This window comes from Panicum virgatum, chromosome 7K, assembly GCF_016808335.1.
Source record: "Panicum virgatum strain AP13 chromosome 7K, P.virgatum_v5, whole genome shotgun sequence".
Lineage (NCBI taxonomy): Eukaryota > Viridiplantae > Streptophyta > Magnoliopsida > Poales > Poaceae > Panicum > Panicum virgatum.
The window spans coordinates 5,595,957-5,620,206 of record NC_053142.1 but is presented as its reverse complement, the minus strand read 5'-3'; the positions used below and the strand labels follow the sequence as shown (position 1 = coordinate 5,620,206).

At 46.2% G+C, this 24,250-nt stretch overlaps 1 protein-coding gene across 1 annotated transcript; it reads left to right on the top strand.

Moving 5' to 3' along the window:
- Positions 1 to 6,261: 6,261 nt before the first annotated feature.
- LOC120639656 (eukaryotic peptide chain release factor GTP-binding subunit ERF3A-like) lies at positions 6,262 to 23,077 on the top strand. The gene is made up of 17 exons (XM_039915514.1): positions 6,262 to 6,588; positions 15,187 to 15,237; positions 15,660 to 15,746; positions 16,732 to 16,843; positions 17,877 to 17,922; positions 18,206 to 18,277; positions 19,137 to 19,199; positions 19,287 to 19,441; positions 19,535 to 19,599; positions 19,943 to 20,093; positions 20,303 to 20,408; positions 20,514 to 20,649; positions 21,305 to 21,369; positions 21,926 to 22,108; positions 22,193 to 22,265; positions 22,617 to 22,703; positions 22,783 to 23,077. The coding sequence occupies exons 1-16, from the start codon at positions 6,408 to 6,410 to the stop codon at positions 22,676 to 22,678; spliced, it is 1,608 nt and encodes a 535-aa protein (XP_039771448.1). The 5' UTR covers positions 6,262 to 6,407; the 3' UTR covers positions 22,679 to 22,703; positions 22,783 to 23,077.
- Positions 23,078 to 24,250: the final 1,173 nt, after the last annotated feature.

Below are 24,250 nucleotides of genomic sequence, written 5' to 3'. Positions count from 1 at the left end.
ATTCTATTTAGCCGGTATCTTCTTGCTTGCATGCTGATGAGTACGTCGGCCTTCATATACGTGCCTCTGGCTGTCGACGTATGAAAATCACACGACAACGTGACAGATTTGCGGTTGCGTCATGTCGTCGTGCCTCTGGATGCAGGGATCTTAAGTGAAGTTGTTGGGGTTGGTGCACGGCAAAATGTGCCATAGGTGGAATCAGCTGGACCGGTGGGGGCTTAACCGATGGAATTAAGTATGTTATAACTATGACTCCATTTGCATCTCCCTGGAACAAGTGTATTTCTAGGAAATAGATTGTTGTTTCATTGTTTTTATATTCTAGAAAGCTGGTTCATTGCTTGTATAGTAAGATTTCAATCTTTGGAATGTCCTGATACTATGATTATTTAAAGGATAGCCTTATTTCTATGGCTGGACATTCTACAGGATTGGTGTTCTCTGTTTTAATGAAATTTGTGAGGGATAACCTTATTTGGAATGTCGTAATGCATTCATTTTAATTTTTATTCACTGTCCCTGATCTGGTCTTAACTGGTGGAATAAAGTATTTTGTCTCTTAAATAATACATGCATGGGAAAAAATAGTTTTCTTTGTTGCCAAGATCATTGTGACCATATGGTAGAAACAGCACATTTCCAATTCCATGACATAATATTTGCCATTTTTTCTACCTGCTGAAAGAATGAAACAATGAACAACTTTAGCTATTTAAGTTAGCCTGTAGTTCTCTTGTTTTGTCTGTAGATCAGGGTGCATTGCTGTTCATTTTTTTCTATTTCAGTGTATTTTGTATGTTCTGATGGTAGCATTATAATGTGCACCAGAGATATTTGTTTTACTGAATATGTAGCCGTGATGACACACCTGCTTTCCTGTATTGAAGCATGATGATTTTGCTTTGCACTTGTATTGCTGCAGAATAAGTCTATTTAGAGTATGGTCTGTTAGTCTTTTTTGCTGCTATATTAATATTTTCTTTTTGCAAAGTACTCTGTAGCTTGTTTACACAGTCTGCCTCATTATACCAATGTGCTATAGATATTTGCTTCAAACAGTCTATGTCTTGTGCTGAGATCGTTTTTCAACGATTTGCAGAACCCAGCAAAGAATAAAGTGATCAACTGGAGCTTTCGTCTAAGACTTTAATCGTGCAAGTGCAGTCTGAGAAGGAACGCCCCCATGTGAGCCTCCTTGGGCTGCTCGGCAGTCAAGCAGACTAAGGAGGCCTGCCTGAGAAGCAACGCCTCCTGCTGCAGCTGCAGTTTGGTGGTCGCTCGCCGCACACCAAACTATGGTTTTACAATGGGTTGAAACCATAGTTGTGGGGTGGATTGATATGGTATATAGGATAATATAATATCATAGTGGGGTGAATTGGTTTTTGTAATTGATGGATTGGAGTGGGGTGGATTTATGTTTTATACAATAATGACACGGATTGGTTTGGGTTCAGGTTGGGCTTCAGCCCACTAGCAGGTTGAACCACACGACACGTCGTTGCTTTACTGCATCCCGAGCATCCCTTAGTGTGGAGACTATCGACACTATCTCTAGAATGTTCAGCAGTTACAGTCCGGTAGCCGGCGGCGAGGCGTTACCTTCTTCAAAAAACCTCCGGCAGCTCCGTGGCAGCAACGGCAGCCGATTTGCCGGTAGCGCCATTCTGGATAGCTCTGCCTCGAATAACTCCGCGGCATCCTTGTCACCTTGGAGCTATCTTCTGAACATCCGGCAGCCTCGCGACGTGACTTATTGGCGATCTCATTTACGTTGAGGTTGTCGAGGAATAAGTTATAAGTAATCTCCCAAATCCTGAACGTCCGAGTCAAACTGCAGCAGAGTTCGATCCTTTAAAGATTCCCTTGCTTGAATGTATATATGAAGGACGTTGTTCCGGCAGCTTCACATCATCTCACGTACTGTATAGCCGATAACTAAAATCAAGTAAATTATCGGCTCTATTAGCACAGGAAGAAACAGGACAAGCAACGCTCAGCTTGTTTTGCTAATTTCTTTTCTTAATAAAATACTCTCAGCCGCCATCATCAAGAAGACACAGCCGATACGAATGTAGATGATTTCTTCAAAAAAAACCCAAACTGACGCATCGGCCCATGAATAAGTACTGAAATAATTCCCTCCATCATACGTCTGGCTGACTAAATGAAGACTGATCCTGACCCAAGTCATACTGCCAGTACTCCGATCGGCTATTCCACATATAAAAGAAGAAACCAACAGCCGACGAGCCATTTCTAGAGATAGCAGCTTCTGTTCATCATCTATCTTTCGTTGAAATAAACTGAGACGAGAATCCCGTCTGTGAATGCTTTGACGGATGTCTTCTTTGCTCCCGCCGGCCGCCTGGGTAAGGCAACGACGAATATCGATGACGTCGCTGATTCTGACGATCCGGCCGCTTGTACTGGCTTCTGGTTTCTAACGATCAGTCCCGCTGTTTCCTGAATATCTGAACCATAGTGAAACCTCTACAGAGATTGCGTCGGCTAGTGCCCGTCGGATATATATCATCAACCAGGGAATGGCATTATATGCCTCTTGTTGCCGACCAATCCCCTACAGCTGAAAATAGGGCAGCCGATGAATTAGTCTAACAACTTCATCGACTTTTCTTGCTATCGGCAGCACAAACTCAAACAACTGGCTTGCCATGTTCTCTGTGGTAGCCGATATGCCAATAATTGTGTCTTGCCGATCTGAATATTATATGTGACCAATGGACACATCTATCGGCTGACCGAGTCGCACTAGTGTGCCATGCATGCATGTATCAGCCTGCCCTGTATGGAACGAACTTTTGCTAGCTTGCTTTTCTCTTCCTTATGTCATCAGCTCCAATGATGTCCACAAAACAAACTAACACCTAGTGATCCGATAACAAGTCCATAGCTTATGAACACAGCTTCCTGAAATTGCCTGCCTGCAAGCCTCAACATTCCCCACTACCGAGCTGCTGCATTAAACTCGACCTAGAATATTACAGGATCACTGTCGGCCTAGAATGGGATCCCCTTGAGCTGGCCGAGTAGTTCCAAGTATTAACAGCCGCTCGGCGCGTCGCCACCAACGCAGAACTGCCGATTGTTGACCCGTCGAAAATGCAATACCAGATGATCATTAATTCTTGCAGGAGGGAAATAATCTTCAGTGTCAGTTTTCCAGTCACACTATAAGCGACACCCATCATCATCTTCGCCATGCGTGCCATGATCCCTATCGGCTAGGAACCCATCAGGTCGCGATCAGCCGACAAGATCAATTATCTTTCCAGAGCCGACTAGTGTTTTCAGCATCAATAGGAGAAATACGTCACTATTTGCCCTTAGGTATAATTTCATCTCCAGAATATTCCTTCACCAAAGCATGAGTCATCAGCTCTGCAATATTTGGTAGGACTATATCGGCAGTCCAAGAGTAGGAGCCGATAAGTGCACGTAATGAGCCGACAGTCAATGGACCGAAAAACTTAAGTCATCAGCCGTGGGGTCCAATATGGCATTAGCTTCTAACTTGTGTCTGCTATATTTCTTTCATCAGCTATTTTCTCGTATGTGAGAACAATAACATTTTATCTGAATATCCCTTGCATGCTCTTCCACATATCCTTTTTTAGATGTTTGCATGCAGCACTTATCCACCTGGATCCCAGGGAAAATAATCTCCAAGTAACCGATAATTCTGAGCGATAATTTTTTGTTCTTGATCACCAGGCTTCCATGAAAAATAAATCCCAAGCAGCCAATACTCCTGGATAATATTTCTGGGAAGTAGGCAATAATTATTCCAAGAAACCATTCTTTTCCCTGCCTCTGCAACCTTCATCTATCCATTGGCTATTTCAGGCTGGAAGAATAAAATATTGGCCACCCTTGGCAAACGGCCATCAAGCATAACAATTTTCATTGACCCAGACCTCTCAGGTTCTTCTTCGACGTATGGGCATGAAGTCAGCTATATATTTTTTACCCATTCAGTCAAGTTGATTTTAGCCTCTTCCTTCTTAATTACTGGAGCTTCTTCTTCATGAGGCTTTTCAAAGCTATGTTCTTCTCCACATTGGTCTCCGTCTTCGGATCTGCTAACCGAATTTTATACTTTATAATCTGTGTCTCCTGATTCATCAGTCATTCGGGAATTCAACTTTTCAGACTGGACACATTTATTTTCGTTGTCCACTTTGGCCATATAGGACGAAAACAAATCTTCGTTGACCCTCATCGCCTGTACAAACTCCTCCCATTGAGTTTTTTCTTGTCTAATAGCCGATTGGACCTGATGACGGATTGCTGGCTGAACGACTGTCTGCCACTGACATTCCATGGGCTGAAGAATTGATGCTTGCTGCTCATAACCATGCAGTTGCTGCAGTCGATCAACTATTCGTGGATGCTGCATGATCCGCTGAAAAAGCAATGGTTGGGTCATCGGCCACTGAGCTGATACTTGTGTTTGTGTTTGTGTTTGTGTTTCCCCAATTATTGATTGAGAGGCCGACATTGATTGCTGACCAATAATTGGAATAGGCGTTGATGTTTGTGATCGATGGCCAACTGACTGTTGTTGTGCATAAACCACTGGTTGCGACGCCAATTCCTGCAGGTGATAACTGTCTAACTGTCGTTGTTGTTGATAAGCCATCGGTTGTGGTTGCTGAATCATATGCTGTGGCTGTTGAACTTTTAGCCATGATTGCTGACAAGCCATCGGCTGTAGAGCCAATGCATAATATTGATAACTGCTTGTCTGAGCCAATGTTTGACGCTGAAAAACCATCGGCCATGGTTGCTGACAAGTCATCGGCTGTGGAGCCAATGCATAATATTGATAACCGTCTGCCTGAGCCGATGTTTGATGCTTTGACTGTATTGTTTGCCGTGCTCGCTAGGCTGTTAATCCAATTAATCATTGCTTGTTTCAAAGCTTGCTCGAACATCTTCGTTGGAAAATTCATGATGATAATGTCGGGTCCCACCATGCGTGCCAAAAGATGTTGGAAAATTCATGATGATAATGTCGGGTCCCACCATGCGTGCCAAAAGATATGTTGATGCAAAAATCAACACACTGGAATCCGATGGCAAGTGTTCACCAAGCACGGAAAGTAGACCAAGCGCGCCAGTCAATCTGACCTGTTGATTGACAAGGAAACAGAGTAAACGTTAAATTCGAGGGTGTATCGGCTGGGGTTCCGATTATCCCTCAGATAGGCGTATCAGCAAGCTTTGCCGATACAATACACGACAAAAGAATATTTAAATGTAAGCGTGTAATAAACGAGTGCGTCGGCAAGATCAGCCGATGCACTGGACGACAAAACCGGCTTTGAGTAGCCGATTATGCGTGTGTAATAAAATCTAAGCTACGAATGTGTAACTCAGATGATGTAAACTAAAAACAGATCTAAACCGGCTCTTGAGATAACAAAAGTGTTAATGTAAAACCTAAAGCCGATTTAATACATTTTTAGGTGTGATAATGGCTAAAAAGCGTAGAAAAAACCTATAAATCTAGTCGATATCGATAATTGGTGAATAAATTTAGACGAGACGACAGTGATACGCCCGGATGTCAAATCCTAGATAAACTCGATAACTTTTGAATAGATCTGAACGAAGCTACAGCGATGCGCCCGGAAGCTAAAACTCAGATTTATTCGGTAAACGAAAACTTAACAGCAGATCAAGTCGCTCGAATGTGATGTGTCCTTTATCAACTCGAAAGAACTCGCCGAAAAGAAAAGAAAAATGGCGAAGTCGCCGAAAAGTAAATTGCAGGTAAAAAGTAGAGTTTGTTTATTGATCGTGTGATAAATGTTTTACAATGGACGGTGTTACATATTTATAGCCTAGACAACCTATCCGGTTACGGCTCACCAAATTTGGTAGAGAAGAAATATCTAAACAAACTAATATTAAGCTGTTTGTTTCCAGAGACTAAATTTTAGTCTCTGTCACATCAAAAAGAATTTTACTATTTAAGAGTATTAAATAAAATATGTCTATAAAATATTTTTGACATATGAGTGCTAATTCGGGAGATGAATCTAATAAATTTAATTAATTCATGATTTGATTATAGATTAATATATTTTATTAGATTTGTTTTGCGATTTAGCCCCGTGATTCAGTAATTATTTTTATTAATTAAACTTTATTAATACTTCAAAATAGTAAATTTTTTTATATCACATGGAGTTCCTCTGAATCCAAAGAAAGCCCTAAAGCACGCAGGCCGCACAGGACGCGGCCCCCCATCGCCTACTCTCGGTTGCCGAAAAATCTAAATCTACCGCACGCATAAAACCCTAGAGGGCCGGCAATCAGCGCCGCATCATCTCTCCGCCGCCACCGCGTTCTCCCGTCGACCCTCGCCTCGCGGGATGGAGCACGACGCGCACGCCGTGGCCCCGACGCACTCTGTTCCTACGCCTGAGGACGCTACCGTCGACGATTGGGCGCGCGAAGATGCGGAGCCCATGCCCGTGGACTCCGGCGCCGCACCCGCAGAGGTTGCCGCGGCGGATTCCGCCGCTGATACCCCGCCCGAGCCCGGTGCTGAAGGTCGCCCTCTCTACCCTATCTATCTCTGAATCTCTCTTTTGCTCGTTGCTGTTACACGGCTTGTTCGCTTAGATCTAAACAGCGCAGGGGCCGATCTGTGGTGCTGACGCGCTAGATTAAGCAGTGATAGGGTTTGTTAGGGTTGGGGACTTATTTATGTAGGTTGCTGCCGCGGGAAACGGGTGAGGATGATGGCGATTAGGTTGTGGCGGCGATCTCTGCTAGTTGGGTTGAGTTTATAATTTGTTTAAGGCGAAATTCAGATGCTAGATCGTACCCAGTGCATGGGAGCTTCTATGACCGGGTGTCCGTCTTATAATTTTTACAGTAGCCATCATTTTTGTGGTACTGTGTTCCTCTAGATGATGACCATCCAATGATGTTAAGGCCTTGTGTGCAGTTCTGCATAGCTGATTGTCCTTCTGTTTTCTTTGTCGGTTAGTGATACTGTGAACCGCCCCTGAAAATGTCTAATTTGGCTGTCCTTTTGTTGTTGCTGCGTGCTTGATTGTTAAGCCATGCACGTCCAGTTTCTAAATGGGGGTAGACAGAGGGATGGCATGTTAAGCAATGGGGGAGGGTGGCGGTGGCAGTGGCGGTGGCGCTAGCTGCTAGGATGCTAGTAGGTGGTCCCTTTTTAGAACAAAGATGATGTGCATGCATAGGAAAAATTCTTGGGAGTGATGTTTTTCATTATAGCAAGTTCTGATTTTTTCTGTCTGATACATAATACCCCTGCATCGCTTTGTGGTTCTTGTGGTTCTTCTAAGCTGTGCCACATTCACCTCCCAAATCTTGTATCTCTCACCCTCATGAAGCCACACCTATAGTGCAGCGATTGAAACGGCAGTGTCGCGCACATGTTCCATGTCTGGATATGCTTCTTCCCTGCCACTGCTCACAGGTTCCTCCACCCACATTGTCAATGTTACCCTCCTATAGCTGCTCAGCCAGAGTTCATGTGGTACTTCTCTAATGGCACGTCGTGTCCCCCTTCCAGTGGCACATTGCTGATCACCCACTTAACTGTCCCAGCCTATCAAATTGTTCCCAATGCCTGTCTAACCTGTCCAGAAATTGCTGGCTCCTGGCCTGCCAATTATGCCAAAAGGTGTGGCTGTCGGGTTCTGTTTAGTGCCTAGCCAAGCAACCTAGGCCGCTTTCTTATACACTGGGCCCACCATGTGTGGCAACCACTTTTTCTGAACTCTTTAATCTTCTATTAACAGGAGTGCCTGTATCTATGCTCTGATAAATATGGAAAGAAGTTTGACCTTGCTAGTCCAGCTCTGTCGTGGCTCTAGAAAGAGGGCCACAGCCGGGTGGCGTAGTGCACCCGCCAAACCCCAGAGGGTGGTTACCCAGGGAAGTGCAAACTATTTCTCAGATCTACTCATGGAGCAAGAACACAAGAACACTCGGGATTTAGAGTGGTTCGGGCCGCCGGAGCGTAATACCTACGTCCACTGGGAGTTGTATTGCTCTTGGGTCTGTGGATGAGTCTATCCTCTGCCTCCCAGTCTCTTTTCGGACCTGAGTCCCTCTCTAACGGGCATCTCCCTTTTATAGAGCAAGGGAGGCGCGTACACAGGTGTTGGACCCCGACAGTGGGCCCAACGAGGATGTATAATATACCACAAATTAGACTTTAATGGTGCTACGGTGGTTGAGGATCTCTTCTCCGATACGCTTCCTCGTCCTGTAGACTCTCTGACCGAGGGGAGTCTTTATTTGTCCCATCGGCGAGGCGCCCGTTGGACGGTTGGAGCAATGTAGCTTGCAGCGTATGTTAGCAGCTCAATTTTCACTCTCATTGAGCTGAGAGGATGACACTCAAGTTGGGGAAGTTTTCTGGGTTTTTTTCTTCATTCACACTCACAATGCCATACCATCCAACGGGAGGGGTGGCCACACATATATACAGCCAGCCAAGGGGCTGCTAACTGCCTAGTCTAAGATGCTCCTGCTGTCCTAGAAAAGTAGATGCTAACTGCTGCTGTCCTACTAACTACTGTCCTACTAACTACAGCTGTCCTAGCAAACTGAAAAACAGTCCAAGATGCTGTCCTCTAGGGGCAGCACAAACCCACTGCGTGCTGCAGCAAAAAAGAGATGCTGCAGCCCCACAAAGACCAAGAGTACAAGACTTATTCCCTTCATTCTCCCCCTAAGCCTTGTGCGTCGTCTTGTGGGAAAGTTGGACCATCCCGGTCCTGGAGCAAAGCTCAAGGAACTTGATCCTCCCAAGGGGCTTGGTGAGCAGATCCGCAAGATGATCCTTGGTGTTGATGTAGCTCGCCTTGTTGCTTCCTTCCTCCAAGCAGCCTCGGATGAAGTGATACCTCACCCGGATGTGCTTGCTCCATTCGTGGAAAACGGGGTTCTTCGCCAAGGCCAGAGCAGACTTGCTGTCCACCCTGAGCTCCACTGCTCCAGTGTCTCTGCCGAGTAGATCACCAAGCAGTCGAGCGAGCCAGAGCGCCTGAGTCGACGTGGTGGAGGCCGCTATGTACTCGGCCTCGCAGCTGGACAAGGCCACCACCTGCTGCTTGACCGACTGCCAGCTAACGAGGCACTTGCCGAGGAAGAAGAGGATCCCGCTCGTGCTCTTGTTGGTGTCGATGTCGCCGGCGTGGTCGCTGTCGCTGTACCCGACGAAGTGTGCCGCTCCAGGGCACCTCGGGTAGCGGAGACCGTGGTCGAGAATCCCCGCAACATAGCGGATGATCCTCTTCACGGCCTGCTGGTGCTCCGTCGTCGGTCGCTACATGAACCGACTAACGTAGCCGACGGAGAACGCCAAGTCCGGCCGTGTGTGGGCGAGGTAGCGGAGACTACCCACAAGGCGCCGGTACTGAGTAGCGTCCACCTCTGTCGTGCTGTCACGGCTCAGCTTCAGCCTCTCCTCCATCGGAGTGAGAGCTGTGTTGCAGTCGGTGAGCCCAGCGAGCTCGACGATGCGCTTGGCGTAGGCGGTCTGTCGAAGTGTGATCCCGGAGTCGTCCTGGTGCACCTCGATCCCCAGGTAGAAGGAGAGAGGCCCCAGGTCGCTCATCTGGAAGGTGGCCTTCATCTCCTCCTTGAACGCCACCACCTCCGCATCCTTGGTGCCAGTGATCACCAAGTCGTCGACGTAGACACCCACCAGCAGGGCATTTCCGCCATTGCCCCGCCGGTAGATGGCCGCCTCGTGCGGGCTTTGCTCGAAGCCCATCCCCTTGAGCGTGGAGTCCAGCTTGGCGTTCCACGCCCTCGGGGCCTGCCGCAAGCCATAGAGGGCCTTGCGCAGGCGTAGCACCTTGCCCTCCTTGTCGGGGATCGCAAACCCCGGCGGCTGGTGCACGTAGACCTCCCTCAAGTCGCCGTTGAGAAACGCCGACTTGACGTCCATGTGATGGACGCGCCAGCCCTCCTGGGCAGCCAGCGCAAGGAGAAGTCGCACGGACTCCATCCATGCCACGGGAGCGAAGGCATCGTCGAAGTTGACCCCCTCTTGCTGCGCGAAACCTCGTGCCACCAGGCGAGCCTTGTGCTTGACGACGGTGCCGGCTTCATCCCTCTTCATATTGAACACCCACTTAAGGGTGATCGCGCGGTGACCACGAGGGAGGTCAGCAAGCTCCCAAGTGCGGTTCTTCTCAACCGCGTCCATCTCCGACTGCATCGCGGCACGCCATGCCGCGTGTCCCTCGGCCTCTGCGAAAGACCGAGGCTCGCCGTCGTCGCACGCGAGGTGCAACTGCGCCTCCAGGTCGTGAGGCACCAGTCCCGGCACCGGCTGATCACCGAGAAGGTCCTCCATCGTACGGTACCGCAACGGCTCGCCGTCGTGATACGCGTTGACGCGCTCCTCATCGTGAGAGAGCGGAGTAGCGAACTCCACCGGACTGTGCTCAGCACGAGCAGGTGTCGAAGTAGACGTGCCCGGAGGAGTGGCTATCGGTACTGGAGTGCGCGGCGTCGCCGGCTGTGGTGGTGCAGCCGAGGAACTCGGCGCAGCCGGAGTCGTAGCTGAAGGGCGTGGTGCCGCCGGTGTGGCGGGCGCCGGAGTCGGTGGAGGCTCGGGGACCGGGGTAGGCACGCTCGGCGAAGAAGAGCTGCCTACTCCCCCAGCTCCCTCGAAGTGGACGTACTCGATGGTGAAGTCATCGTACGTTGGAGCCGAGCTGTCGTCCACTGCCTTATCCCACGCCCATCCTCGCCCTTCGTCGAACACAACGTCGCGCGCCGTGCGCACACGCTGTGTCTCTGGGTCGAGAATGCGGTAGGCCTTCGATCCCTCCGCGTAGCCGATGAACACTCTCGGAGTGCTCCTGTCGTCGAGCTTGCCGATGTGGCCAAGCTCCTTGGCGAACGCGAGGCAGCTGAAGACCCGCAGGTGGGAGACCGTCGGCTTACGCCCATGCCAAGCCTCATACGGCGTCATGTCGTCGAGTGCCTTGGTGGGCGAGCGGTTGAGGATGTAGACGGCCGTCACCACCGCCTCTCCCCAGAAGACAGCCGGCATCCCCCTCTGCTTAAGGAGGGCCCGGGCCATCCCCACAACCGTCTGGTTGCGCCGCTCGACGACGCCGTTCTGCTGCGGGCTGTACGGCGCGGAGTAGTGGCGCTGGATGCCCTCATCCGCGCAGTACGCCGTGAACTCGCCGCCGTTGTCGGTGCGCAACACACGCAACTTGCGGCCGCTCTCCGCCTCCGCAGCAGCCTGAGCACGCCTGATGGCGTCCGCAGCCTCTCCCTTGCTGCCGAGGATCATCACCCACATGAAGCGGGAGAGGTCGTCGACGAGCAGTAGGAAGTAGCGCCGTCCTCCTGGTGTGACCGGTGTCACCGGGCCACACAAGTCCCCGTGTACGAGCTCGAGCCGCTCCTTGGCTCGGAAGCTCGCCTGCTGGGGGAAGGAGTGTCGCTTCTGCTTCGTCAACACGCAGACGTCGCAGAGCTGCTCCACGTGGTCGAGGCATGGGAGGCCTCGCACCATCTCCTTGGCGACGAGCCGCTTCAGGGCCTCAAAGTGGAGGTGCCCAAAGCGCTCGTGCCACTGCCATGCCTCGTCGTCCCTGCGAGCTGCAAGACAAAGAGGCTGGGCCACCCCGACGTGGAGGATGTAGAGGCGGTTCTTCCCTCGAACCACCCTGGCGAGAAGCTGGCGACGGTAGTCCCAGGTGCGGAGGACCCCGCTGTCGATCACCACGCGGGAGCTGCTCATCGAGCTGCCCAAGGCTGATGATGGAGTTCCGCAGCGCCGGGATGTAGTAGACTCCGGTGAGCATCCGGTGCTCTCCGGACTTGGCGGTGAAGATCCCGGAGCCCACGCCCTTGATCTCCACGGCGGAGGAGTCCCCGAACCTGACGGAGCCACCTACGTCGACGTCCAGGTCGGAGAAGAACTCCCGCCACCCGGTCATGTGGTGCGTGGCGCCGGAGTCGAGGTACCAGCCATCGACCCTGTCGTCGTCGGAGCCGTTGCCGAGGAGGACTCGGGCACGCGGCTCGTCGAGGTGTAGAGCGGTGGAAGGCGGTGCCGCCGGATGAGGCTCCATGTCCCCGTGGAGTAGGAACAGAGTCGGCTCGTCATCCGGCTGGGCCTCCGCGACGTGGGCTTGGCCCCCACGCCTCCGCTGCGGGCAGTCCCTGGCCCAGTGGCCAGGCCTGCCACAGTTGTGGCAGGCGTCGTCTCGTGCCGCCTTGGGCCTATCGGCAGCGCCGCCCTGAGCATCTCCGCAGGCGCCACCCTTGGCGCACCCTCGTGCCTCGGCTTGGGCACCTCCGCGCCCCTTTCGCGGCTTGCCGCGCTTGCGGCCACCAGTCGAGGAAGAGGGCTCCCCCCTCCTCCTGTCACCGCGCCGGGCCTCCCACTGCTCCTGAGTAAGGTGGAGCTTCCCACCGATGGAGATGCCTCCCGAGGGAGGCTGTGGCTCGGCGCTGTCGACGACCTTGAGGCGACCTATCGCCTCCTCGATCGTCATGATGGAGAGGTCCAGCAGAGACTCGATCGAGCGAGCGGTTTGCCTGTACCTCTCGGGGACGCAGCGGAAGAGCTTCTCGACGGCTCTCTCCTCTTCGTAGGTGTCGTCGCCGAACTGCACCACCTTTTGCAGCATAGTGTTGAGACGGAGGGCGAAGTCATCAACATCCTCACCTGGCTTGAAGGCCAGGTTCTCCCACTCCTTGCGAAGTGCCTGGAGAGTGGTCTTGCGGGCGCGGTCGCTGCCGATGCGTGCCGCAGCGATGGAGTCCCAGGCCTCCTTGGCAGTTCGCTTCTTGGAAAGCGTGAAATGTATCTCGGGCGGGGCTGCTGCGATGAGAGCATCCAGCGCCCGTCGATCCTCATCGTAGTCGACGTCGCCGTACCGGACTGCCTCCCACATATGCTGCACCTGGAGCTTCACCTCCATGACTGCGGCCCACTCGACGTAGTTGGTCTTGGTGAGGGTGGGCCACCCACCGCCGGGACCGACGTCCCTGACCACCGCCTGGAGGCTGTGGTAGCCGGGGGCGCCGCCGCGCGCACCCCAGCCAGGAGCGCCGCCACCGCCCTGCGCGCCGCCGCCAGGGGCGCGGCCTCCGCCGCCGGGTGCGCGGCCCCCTGGACCGTCGCCGGGTGCGCCGCCCTCTAGGCCGCCGCCAGCCAGGCCGCCGCCTGGCGCGCGGGTCCCTGGACCGCCGCCGGGCGCGGCGCCCTCCAGGCCGCCGTCGGCGAGGTGGGCTGCTGCCCACCGCGTGGTCCGCTCCCGCCCTCTCTCCCTCTCCAACTCCTCAAGGTCCCCGTTGGCGGTGGTGTCGCCGGCGATGGAGCCGCTGAGGCTGCCACGCAAGGTCTCAACCTCGACCTCCGCCGCACGCGCTGCATCCTCCGCCGCCTCTGCTTCCAACTCCGCCCTGGCCGCCGCTAGCTCCGCTGCAGCCAGCCTGGCCGCCCTCGCCGCTGCTGCAGCGGCTTGTGCCGTCGCTCGCCTGCGCTCTTCTGCCGCGGCGAGCTCGGCGTCTAGTTGACGCCGTGCGCTCGAGGCGACCGAGCGCTGAGACGGTGCGTCGGACATGGCGCGCCTCCAAGGGGCTGCTGCGTGGAGAAGACGCAGCCTCAGACGAGCTGCTGCTCGTCCGCTCGTGTGAGGAAGGTGGAAGAGGGGCTGCTGCAGGTGCTGCTGCGCTAACTGCTGCTGCGCTAGCTGCTCCTGGTGCTGCAGCTGCTGCTACTGCTGCTTGGGAGGGAGAAGAACAAGAGATATCCAGTCTACAGGAAAGTACGTCTCTGATACCAGATGTTAGCAGCTCAATTTTCACTCTCATTGAGCTGAGAGGATGACACTCAAGTTGGGGAAGTTTTCTGGGTTTTTTCTTCATTCACACTCACAATGCCATACCATCCAACCAGAGGGGTGGCCACACATATATACAGCTAGCCAAGTGGCTGCTCACTGCCTAGTCTAAGATGCTCCTGCTGTCCTAGAAAAGTAGATGCTAACTGCTGCTGTCCTACTAACTGCAACTGTCCTAGCAAACTGAAAAACAGTCCAAGATGCTGTCTTCTAGGGGCAGCACAAACCCACTGCGTGCTGCAGCAAAAAGGAGATGCTGCAGCCCCACAAAGACCAAGAGTACAAGACTTATTCCTTTCAGCGTAGTCTGTCGAGGCTACTGTGTAGGTGCCTTAATGGGCGAAGCCGAGCCGTCGTATCCAACTGGCATAGTAGACTGACATACGTGGTGTAGGCGGCGCCAATGACTGCTCTGTGCTCCTTGGTAACACGCAACCAACAGTGCAACCTGGCCAAGGCCGCCTCGGGCTTTGCTATGGCAGTGCGCACTTCCGCCTACTGCATTGAATGCGGTAGGTAGGCGAGTCTTCGAGTGGAAGCCTCGCGGCCCCGCGCGCGTGTCCGCACCTGCGGACTCGTGACACGTGGCGGCTTCGGACTAGCCCCAAGCGGGCTGCTGGTTCCACCCCGCTGAGGGGTCCGGATAGTGTATGAGGGTCCGGGACCCGGCAGGGGTCCGGGGCCCCAAGCTGTTTTGGCTGAGGGCTACCCCCTCTGGGATACGTGGCGCCACCGAACCCTTTCCAAGCGGGGAGCGGGTCCGGGGCTGTTTGCCGGGAGAGTAGGGCTCCGGACCACAGGGGTCCGGCTGCTCGGTTGTTAGGGCGTAGTTAACGATAACTACAAGACCTTTGTCTAGACACAGCAAGAGGGGATACCCCAGTCCTGGGGTACCGACAAGCTCAATGTCCAATATGACGTACACGTACCCACTGGCTGACAGTAATTCTTTAGCCTAAAGTTATAAGCAAGTTTCAGTGAGTCCAACAATTTAACCTAGGTCACACTGAATGCCTTATTGTTCTGGCTTCGCACTAGCTAATTCCGAAAGTTCAATTCTATTTATTATGTCAAGTCTAACTAGGTAATATTTCATCCCAGTGGTCTCGGATTATTATTATCAATAAATGGCGGAAATACTTTTTGTCTTTTGATGCTGACTTTCTGGATCTCTCTTGGAACCTTTGTCTTTATAGTTCTACCTGCGTTGGAAGATGGTATTCTTATATGCATGGTGTAAATATTTCTATGTGCTAACATGTCCATGTACTTTCAGGTGCCAAGGAAATTGAGTCATCACTTCAGTCGTTGGAGCTTAAGGCAAACGGTATGTATGAAGCTTATTCCTCTTTTTAGTCCTGCACTATTGTTGAAACCTCAAATGAAAACTTTCTTAGTTTCTTCGCTAATTTTGTGCCCTGCCCTTGGATTCATGCAAATTTTGGTAAATTTGCAACCTGGTTTTCTCCATAACTAATAGGACATTTAACTGAGCTGATTCTTAATTTTGATCATTTAACGTACTTCCAATAATAACTGATTGTTGTGAAATGATTTATTATGTTTTCAACCTAAGGCCACTTTCCTGAGAGATTGTTGACTTGATCCAAGGTTTCTTGTATCGTGTACAGTCTTACTAAAAATGTTACCAACTATTGCTTCATGTTGCTGTGGCACTTCCAAAATAATTGACCTGTAGTTAATTGTGAATGCGAACTCTCATGCAACCTGACTTTTCTATTGCTGCAGTTACTGCACATGAAGATGCTCAGGAGGTTGAAGATGAGGTAGAGGAAACGAAACGACACTTAAATGTGGTTTTCATTGGCCATGTTGGTAAGTTCTTTCAACGTTGTTTAAGTGTTATCCGGTTTGGTGTGAAGAATAATTTCTTGATTGATGCGTGCTGTGTTTGATTTTGGCTGTCTGATATAGGATTGTGTGTTGGGGCTAACAGATCTCGATTAGAAATTTGCTATCTATCAAAGTTCTTGGTTGGATGTAAATACAGTGCTGGTTAGAGTCATGGAACCAAGTGTCAGGTTCTTTCAGCACACCATGCGAGGAAGGATTGATTAATTAGTCGATTCACATTGTGAGCTATTGACATTGTTTTAGACAGTGAATGCATCATACATGTTTTGCCATTTAAATGTTAATTATGTTATAGGAGTTGATGTCAGCCTGACAAGTTTCGGGCATCTGATTTGGCAATCTCATAAGATTAGGGGATTCTTAATAGATTGCTTTGTGAACTGAATAAAACCCAGCCGAAGAGCCCTGATCTTATCTAATCTATCCTATGGCAGAGATGTTTTGAACTACACAGTCGTAAGGGTTGGAAGTAAAAGGTTGTATTTGCAGCAACTATACTGTAGCAATCAGTGGCAACACACCAATTGGCCCATGGCTTGTATTTTTCATTCATGCTGGCGCTTCCTCTATGTTAGCTCATGTTCCCTTCCCTTCTTCCCTCAGTCTTAGATGCTTCAAGATAGAAAAGCTTTTGTATCTCTTCTCAACCAACAGAATTTTTTTCTGGCAAGAGTCTGCCAGATGTGTACCAGCAAGTTGACTTTTGATTTTTTTTGGACTTGCTTGTCAATGGTTAATATATCTGCTTAGCAATATCTAGCCTTTAGTTCCAAAGCATATATCTTCTGTCTTCTTCACTTAAATTGTCATGACATCTGCTTATAGTTCTTGGCTGGTAATACTTAGTGAATAGTACTAGTTGCGAGCTATTTACTTCGTAATGGCTTCTGCGTTTTAATTGTCAAAGAATTTTTGTTGTCTCAATTTTTTTGTTGCTTGGATCCAGATGCTGGGAAATCAACTGCTGGAGGACAGATATTGTTTTTGAGTGGTCAAGTTGATGATAGGACCATCCAGAAATATGAGAAGGAAGCAAAGGATAAAAGCCGAGAAAGCTGGTGAGTAGTTCATTTCTGTTGCAAATAGGTTTTGATGCTCGTGTCCTTATTCACAAATTGAGTATGGGTTTAATCATGCGACAGTTTGAACTAGGGAGATACAACTGCTTATATTACTGAATAAAATTGATGTCCATTTGGTATCTGCTTCTGTTACTTGCAAGCACTTTCACGTAATGACTGCTCTGTTGTATTGCAAGTACTTTCATGTATTGAGTGCTTCATAGGTTGCTAACATCTTTCAAGGAGTGTTTTATTTTAATTTATCATATGTTGGTTTAGTATACTGATTGCAGCCTGAAATTTCTAAAGGACCTAGCTACGGGGAGAGGGCTCTCCCGATAACGATTGGTGGAGAGCCCCCTACCCCCACCATCCATATGTTAACAGCATGTGAATCATGATGAGCACATACATTTATATATTATGACTGTTTTTTACTGGGGATAAAAATGATGTAAGGATTGTAGTAAGCCTTGTAATAATTTCAAACAGAGGGAGTAAATAGTATCATGTAGTTCTGTTAAGTTTGTAGTAGAGGAAGGATTGTGGTTTACGAATTATGATTATCGTATCTTCCTTTTGCTTGGGAAATGATACAGGAGCATGCTTTGTGATACTGTATAATTTCTGTTACATGAAACCTCGAATGCAGCATAGCTGCTAACTGTTTGTAGGCCCATGTAGGCTAACATATTCTTCTCCAACCATAAGCAAATAACTGATAATAGAACGATGTCAGGGAACTCAGTTATTGGTAAACTTAATTCAAGATTGTGGGTTTGTTTAAGATTTTACATTTTTTTCTTTTCTGAAATTGAAGTATTGCATATTTCCAGTTGCTGATATACTGAGAAACCTGAATTTTTAAATGAACTAATCCAATTTTGTCTTTTACTTTTATTTCGAAAGCCTTATTGCAACGAATCCTGTCTAACTTATGTCTTCTTTATTTGTCGGTCACAAAAATATTTAGTGTTGCATCCCACGCATGCTGTTATTTTTTTAATTTTTAATCTGAATATACTTACAGGTACATGGCTTACATTATGGACACAAATGAGGAAGAACGGGTGAAGGTACGATTTCTCATATCTGATTGTAATAAGCTGATAATTTCTTTGTGTTAGATGCTGATCTCTATTTTGCTATGGTGTTGAAATTTGTGCTCTTTGTTGACGAATAGTTTGTTGATTTATCTTATTAGCTAAGTTCTTTGAAGTAACCTGATCAGCTCTCCAAATTTTAGTCAATAGCAGCAAAGTATTTTATTCTGAATGCAGATAAATCGCATGACAAGGTAATTCTCTTTTAAGTGCTTTTTACAAATGTGAATCTTGTATATTTTTTTTATGTGTTCAGGGAAAGACTGTTGAAGTCGGCAGAGCCCATTTCGAGACGGAACACGCAAGATTCACTATTTTAGATGCACCGGTATTTGTTTTCTTACTGCATTACATTTAGGGTCTGCTCGCTTCAGCTCTTTTAGGCTGCGGCTGCGGCTGCGGCTGCAGCAACATCTACAGTAAAAATTACTTGCTGGCTGCTGCAGCTGCAGCTGCAGCCAGCACTACTGAGCACACCCCTACTGTTTATAGAGTCCATGTACTGGGATATGGTAGTGCTCACTATTCTTATCTCTTTCAACCCGCATGTTAATTCTGATGCCAGGACCTCTTATTTGAACTGTTAATTTTTTATGTTCCATAACCCATTTGGCTAATTATGTTTAATGGCTGGAGCAACCAGAAAATCTGATAGTTTGATTTAAGGCCATCTTTTTTTTTTTGATTGGGACCCATTGTTAAATTAGGATTGCTTTCTCAGTTTAGTTGGCTTGTTGCTTGCATTCATGCAAGAAACCTGTGTCATCATTCTGGGAGACCATGTTCTCGGCATACTTTGACATAAGATAATTCTGAGAAACAAATGATTTCACATTTATAGCAATCAGCCTATAAGTAATTTTGGTATTCTTCTGGAAATGTGTTATAATATCCCCCCCCCCCACCCCAACACAACTTTTCTAAATTGGTGCCGTTGATCAGTCCAGGGATAATCAAAGTACATTATATTTTTGCATAGATTGATTCCTTTTTTTGCTTCAATCTGTACTCAATATTTTTTTGTTGTTTGCCATTTACTTTGTTCATCAAATATCTTTGCACGTGTCAAATTCTTGATTGATGGCCTAACTGCTGATGCTTCTCCATGTGCCATTTACATAATTTATTGATTGCGCTGAATGCTTGTTTCCTTTATCCTTGTTTATTCGTATAATTTGGGCTTGCAGGGTCACAAAAGTTATGTTCCGAATATGATAAGTGGTGCTTCTCAAGCTGACATTGGTGTTCTGGTAACCATTGGACTCGCTGACATTGTTTGTTGAACTTTCTTTTATCTCCAGCATTAATTTGTTTTGAACCTATCATTCCCTATTTAGGTCATTTCTGCTCGAAAAGGTGAATTTGAAACTGGATACGAAAAAGGAGGACAGACCCGTGAACATGTACTACTCGCAAAAACTTTAGGTGTTTGTAAGCTGGTAGTTGTAATAAATAAGATGGATGACCCTACTGTTAAATGGTCTAAGGAAAGGTACGTTTGATGAAACGTGTTATCCTTTTCCTTTAATGTTATACCTTGTGTAATGGGAGGAAAATAATCAAATTTGATTTATACCTGTTTCAGATATGATGAGATTGAAGCAAAAATGGTTCCTTTCCTCAAATCGTCAGGGTACAATGTTAAGAAAGGTAGGTATTATCCCACTTATTATTTATCTTCAGTCCTAAATTATTGCCAGGCTCTCATCTTTAAGCTTTTAATTCATCATATTCCTAGTTAATTATACCAAGTGAAATTTTGTAGTGTGCATCCTTGAAAATTGTCCTTCAATATTGTATTTGCTCAATTGATGCCTCTTCAGATTCATGTTCAAACAACTAAGGCTAATTGCACTGTGATCACACTGATCATAGACTCAGCCTGTATCAACTTTTTTCTCTTATTAATTGCTTTGCTCCATTTTAACAGATGATTATAGGTACAGCAAAATATGCCTACGTTTTTTGTAACTGTCATTGGATTTGTTTTCAGATGTCCAATTCTTGCCAATATCTGGTCTTTTGGGAAGCAATATGAAAACCAGGATCGATAAAGGCATTTGTAATTGGTGGGATGGCCCATGTCTTTTTGAAATTCTGGACTGCATCGAAGTTCCTTTACGTGACCCCAAAGGTCCAGTAAGGTTAGATAGTTATGCTTATTTTATACTCCATTCAGAACTGCATAAGTCTTTGGACAGGGTCACTGGTATGTAGCTTTGATAGTTAATTTCTACATTATTATTAAAACCATTTAGTTCCAATCCACCTTTCATGGAAAATATGTTGATATAACTAGTTGAAATATTGTATTGGTTGTATGCTAAATGCAACATCTTTATGCTCAATGCAGAATGCCAATAATTGATAAATATAAAGATATGGGCACTGTTGTAATGGGAAAAATGGAGTCGGGGACGATCAGAGAGGGTGACAGTTTGTTGGTTATGCCAAACAAGGTACCTTTTCCTCATTCCTTTCATTTCATGCTGTAATACACTCTGCATACTTCTTCTCTTACTGTCTTCCCGCCTAATCAGTGTTTGATACTTTTTCTGTATTAGTCCCATGTAAAAGTCATTGGTATAAGCTTGGATGACAGCAAAGTGCGTCGTGCTGGACCGGCTGAGAATGTTCGTGTCAAGTTATCAGGAATTGAAGAAGAGGATATAATGGCTGGTTTTGTACTTTCAAGTGTTGGTAAGTTTATGTTTTTAGGGAAAAAATAGTATAGCAACTGGGCACCTCTAGACATTATGTAGGATTGAGTCTTAGTTCAGCTCTAGACATTATGTAGGATTAAGTATCAGTTCAGCTCTAGACATTATGTAGGATTAAGTATTAAGTTCAGCTCTAGACATTCTGTAGGATTAAGTATTAGTTCTGATTCTTTCTTATTCTAATGGCTGTTCAGTTCTTGTATTTCATAATTCACCTGAAGGACAAATGACTTGTCAGCCTAACAAATTAACATTCTAATTTGGACTTTTTTGTATTTGTCTTGGCAATAGGAGTTGGGTTCCGAATGGCTCTCATGGAAGGGCTCAATAGGGTTGGCTAGCTGGGCATGAACTTGTACTATAATTTTTATATCACTAATGGCAAGACTGGATAATTCTGTGATCCAGTAAGCAAATCACCTGTGGCAGACAAAACTTTAGCTTCTGAGTTTATGGACTTTTTCTTATTTGTTGTTGTGTTATTTGTTTTGCTTCATAATTGAGTTCTGCAGTTACTCAAAAAAAAAAAAGAGTTCTGCATGATGTGCAACCTGCAACGGTGCAAAGATTTGTGTTCAGCTTCGTATCATATTAACTTTTCTTGCCGTATGTTCATTTAATGTCTGTTCATGCAGCTAATCCGGTTGGTGCTGTTACCGAATTCAACGCCCAGTTGCAGATTTTAGAGTTGCTTGACAATGTAAGTATGGATTTATGTAATATTTTATTAAGTTTGGAAGTTCTTTAAAGTCATATTTGTCTATTGGAGCATGTCTATCTAAACGTTCAAGCTTATACTGAATAAATTACAGTTGTGCTATAAGTTTGTATTTTTATCTGCTGATATGAAAAATGAAATATCATTGCCCGTTGTGACTTTGCATGACTACATTTAATATGTTATTAACTTTACATTAGGAGGTTACTGGATGAGCTGAAAATTCTGTTTGGTACTGTCCTGCCATTTTGAATTAGTTTTGTTCCTCTGATCTAGCAGCAAGTTAAAAATTGTTTAAATATCAAAGCAGGAACTAAAATTTTACTAAGGCAGGAACTAAAATTTTACTAAGGTTGGGCCTACTGCCTCCCACAACGTCTAAATTTTATTGTTGAAATATCGTTGTTGGAAACTATTCACCATAGATGATATGATGCAACTTACATAACATGACCATAAGATATTTTTTCTTTACCAAATGTTGATTATTTCTTGTTGCCCATGCTCGATGTCCCCTGTTGTTTTGTGAATGTGTTAGGCTATTTTTACTGCCGGCTACAAAGCTGTATTGCATATCCATTCTGTTGTTGAGGAGTGTGAAATCGTTGAGCTCATAGAGGAAATTGACATGAAGAAAAAGAAAGAAGCAGATCCAAAGAAGAAACCAAAGAGGAAGCCTCTTTTTGTGAAGAATGGTGCTGTTGTTGTTTGCCGCATTGAGGTATCCTTGTAGGACATCTTTATATAATTCTTATTTTAACTGATAATCCCAGATTCTGCTGATTCTAATTTGTTTCATAATTAGGTGAATAACTTGATATGCATAGAGAAGTTCTCTGATTTTCCTCAGCTTGGAAGGTTTACACTTCGAACTGAAGGTAAACTATGCATGTTTGGAAGCTTTTTTGGTTCCCATGTTATCATATTGTTTGCACTTCTCGATAATGTCTGCAAATTCAGTTCTTTTACCTTTCTTTTGAACCCATATTTATTTTATTTGATTCATTATAAACATTGCATGTCTTTATATATAGTTTGTACTACCTCCATTCTCAAAGATATGAATGTTTACTGCAAAACTAATGAACTAGCTAGCCCTAAACATCATATATATGAGCGGAGGGAGTAGTGAATTTCTTGTGTTGCACCCACCTCAGATTTCCATGCAAATATTTGAACTGTTTATTAAATAAATTACTGATTTATCTCATTTACCTTGATGGTTACAGGAAAGACAGTAGCTGTAGGGAAAGTTGTTGACGTTCCTCCTGCTGGCAGCCCAACATTCTGAGTTTATGCCAATTTTGAACAGGATGGTAAGCAATGACTAAAATTAATTACATTTGATTGTCTTTTCTGAGATTTACATATGGATAAACTCACCCTTCTTGACAGGATAACCATGAAGCGTGCGATCTCTTGAGATACCTTTTTGGGTGAACCGAAATTTTAGCATAGATTCCTGAGGCCCGGATTGAAAATCATGTATAATTTAGGCCTAGCAGTCAACATTTACATATGGGTTGCATAATTTTACATCTCTGGTTACATGTAAGGTTGTAAAATCAGTATGGATGAGTATCTAACTTCTATTTTTGTAGTGTCAAATTGTGATGGTATCTGTGGTTAAAATGTTGTGACCTGTTCGTGTGAAGTTCAAATCAAATTGCGGTGGTATCTGTCCAGTGAATCGAACACACCCACAAGTCGAATATTTCATGTGCCTGCATGTTTAGTTTCCAAAAAAAATTTCTACAGTCTTATCATGTAGAATCTTTACACGTATTTATGAAGCATTAAATATAGTTGAAAAAATAACTAATTATACATTTTAAATAATTAGCACGAGATAAATTTTTTAAGCCTAATTAATTTATAATTAGATATTAATTGCCGAATAACAATCAAAGTGCTATAGTATTAAAACTCAATTTTTTTTGTGAATTAATCAAGGCCTTACAAGTTGGATATGTGAAGTCAAAGTCAGGGTGCCTGGATATACTTTAACCCTATATTTCAGAGGTGAGTGGCTTGCAAATGAAGATGAAATTTACTCGATCTGTAATCGGATTTGTGGAGACGGTAAACTAGACACTGCGATACACGCAAAAAAAGTTCTTGTGGTCCTGATCATGCCACTTGATGGCATCATATTATCACATAATAGAGGCCCCTCCCAATGAAGGGACAGAAAAATGCCGGTGGGCATGATTGGGTACTTTGTCGATGCCGCAGGCAGTTCACACTCGACCGCGCTGGTCCTACAGGCTACAGAGCATGAAAGAGCACGGAAGAAGAGGGAAGAAGTCTACATAGCCTTGTTTAGATCTCAAAACGCAAAATGCAAAAATTTTGTAAATCATTTGCATGGTGTACTAAATATAGTCAAAAAATAAATCGCATTACACAAATAAATTGTAAATCGCGAGACGAATCTAGTGAGTCTAATTATGACGTGATTAGGCACTAAAGTGCTACAGTAATGCTACAGTAAACATGATCTAACGATGGATTAATTATGCTCATTAGATTCGTCTCGTAGTTTACAGACGAGATATGTAATTAGTTTTGTGATTAGTCTATATTTAATACTTCAAATATTGAAGATTCTTTTTCAAAAACAAAAAAATGCAAAATGCAAAGTGATCTAAACACACCCATAATCCCCTACTATTGGGATCGGAGCACTTCTGTTTGGTTCAGCTTTTTTTTTTGGCTATGGCTTTCCAAGAAAGCCAAAATACCAACCAAAGAGTCCAAATGCTATATCTGCTTTTGCCCAAAACTTGCTTTTTTAGTGCAAATCCAAAAGTGTCAAAAATTCATCATCCAACATCAAATAAATATACAAATCAAGCCCAAG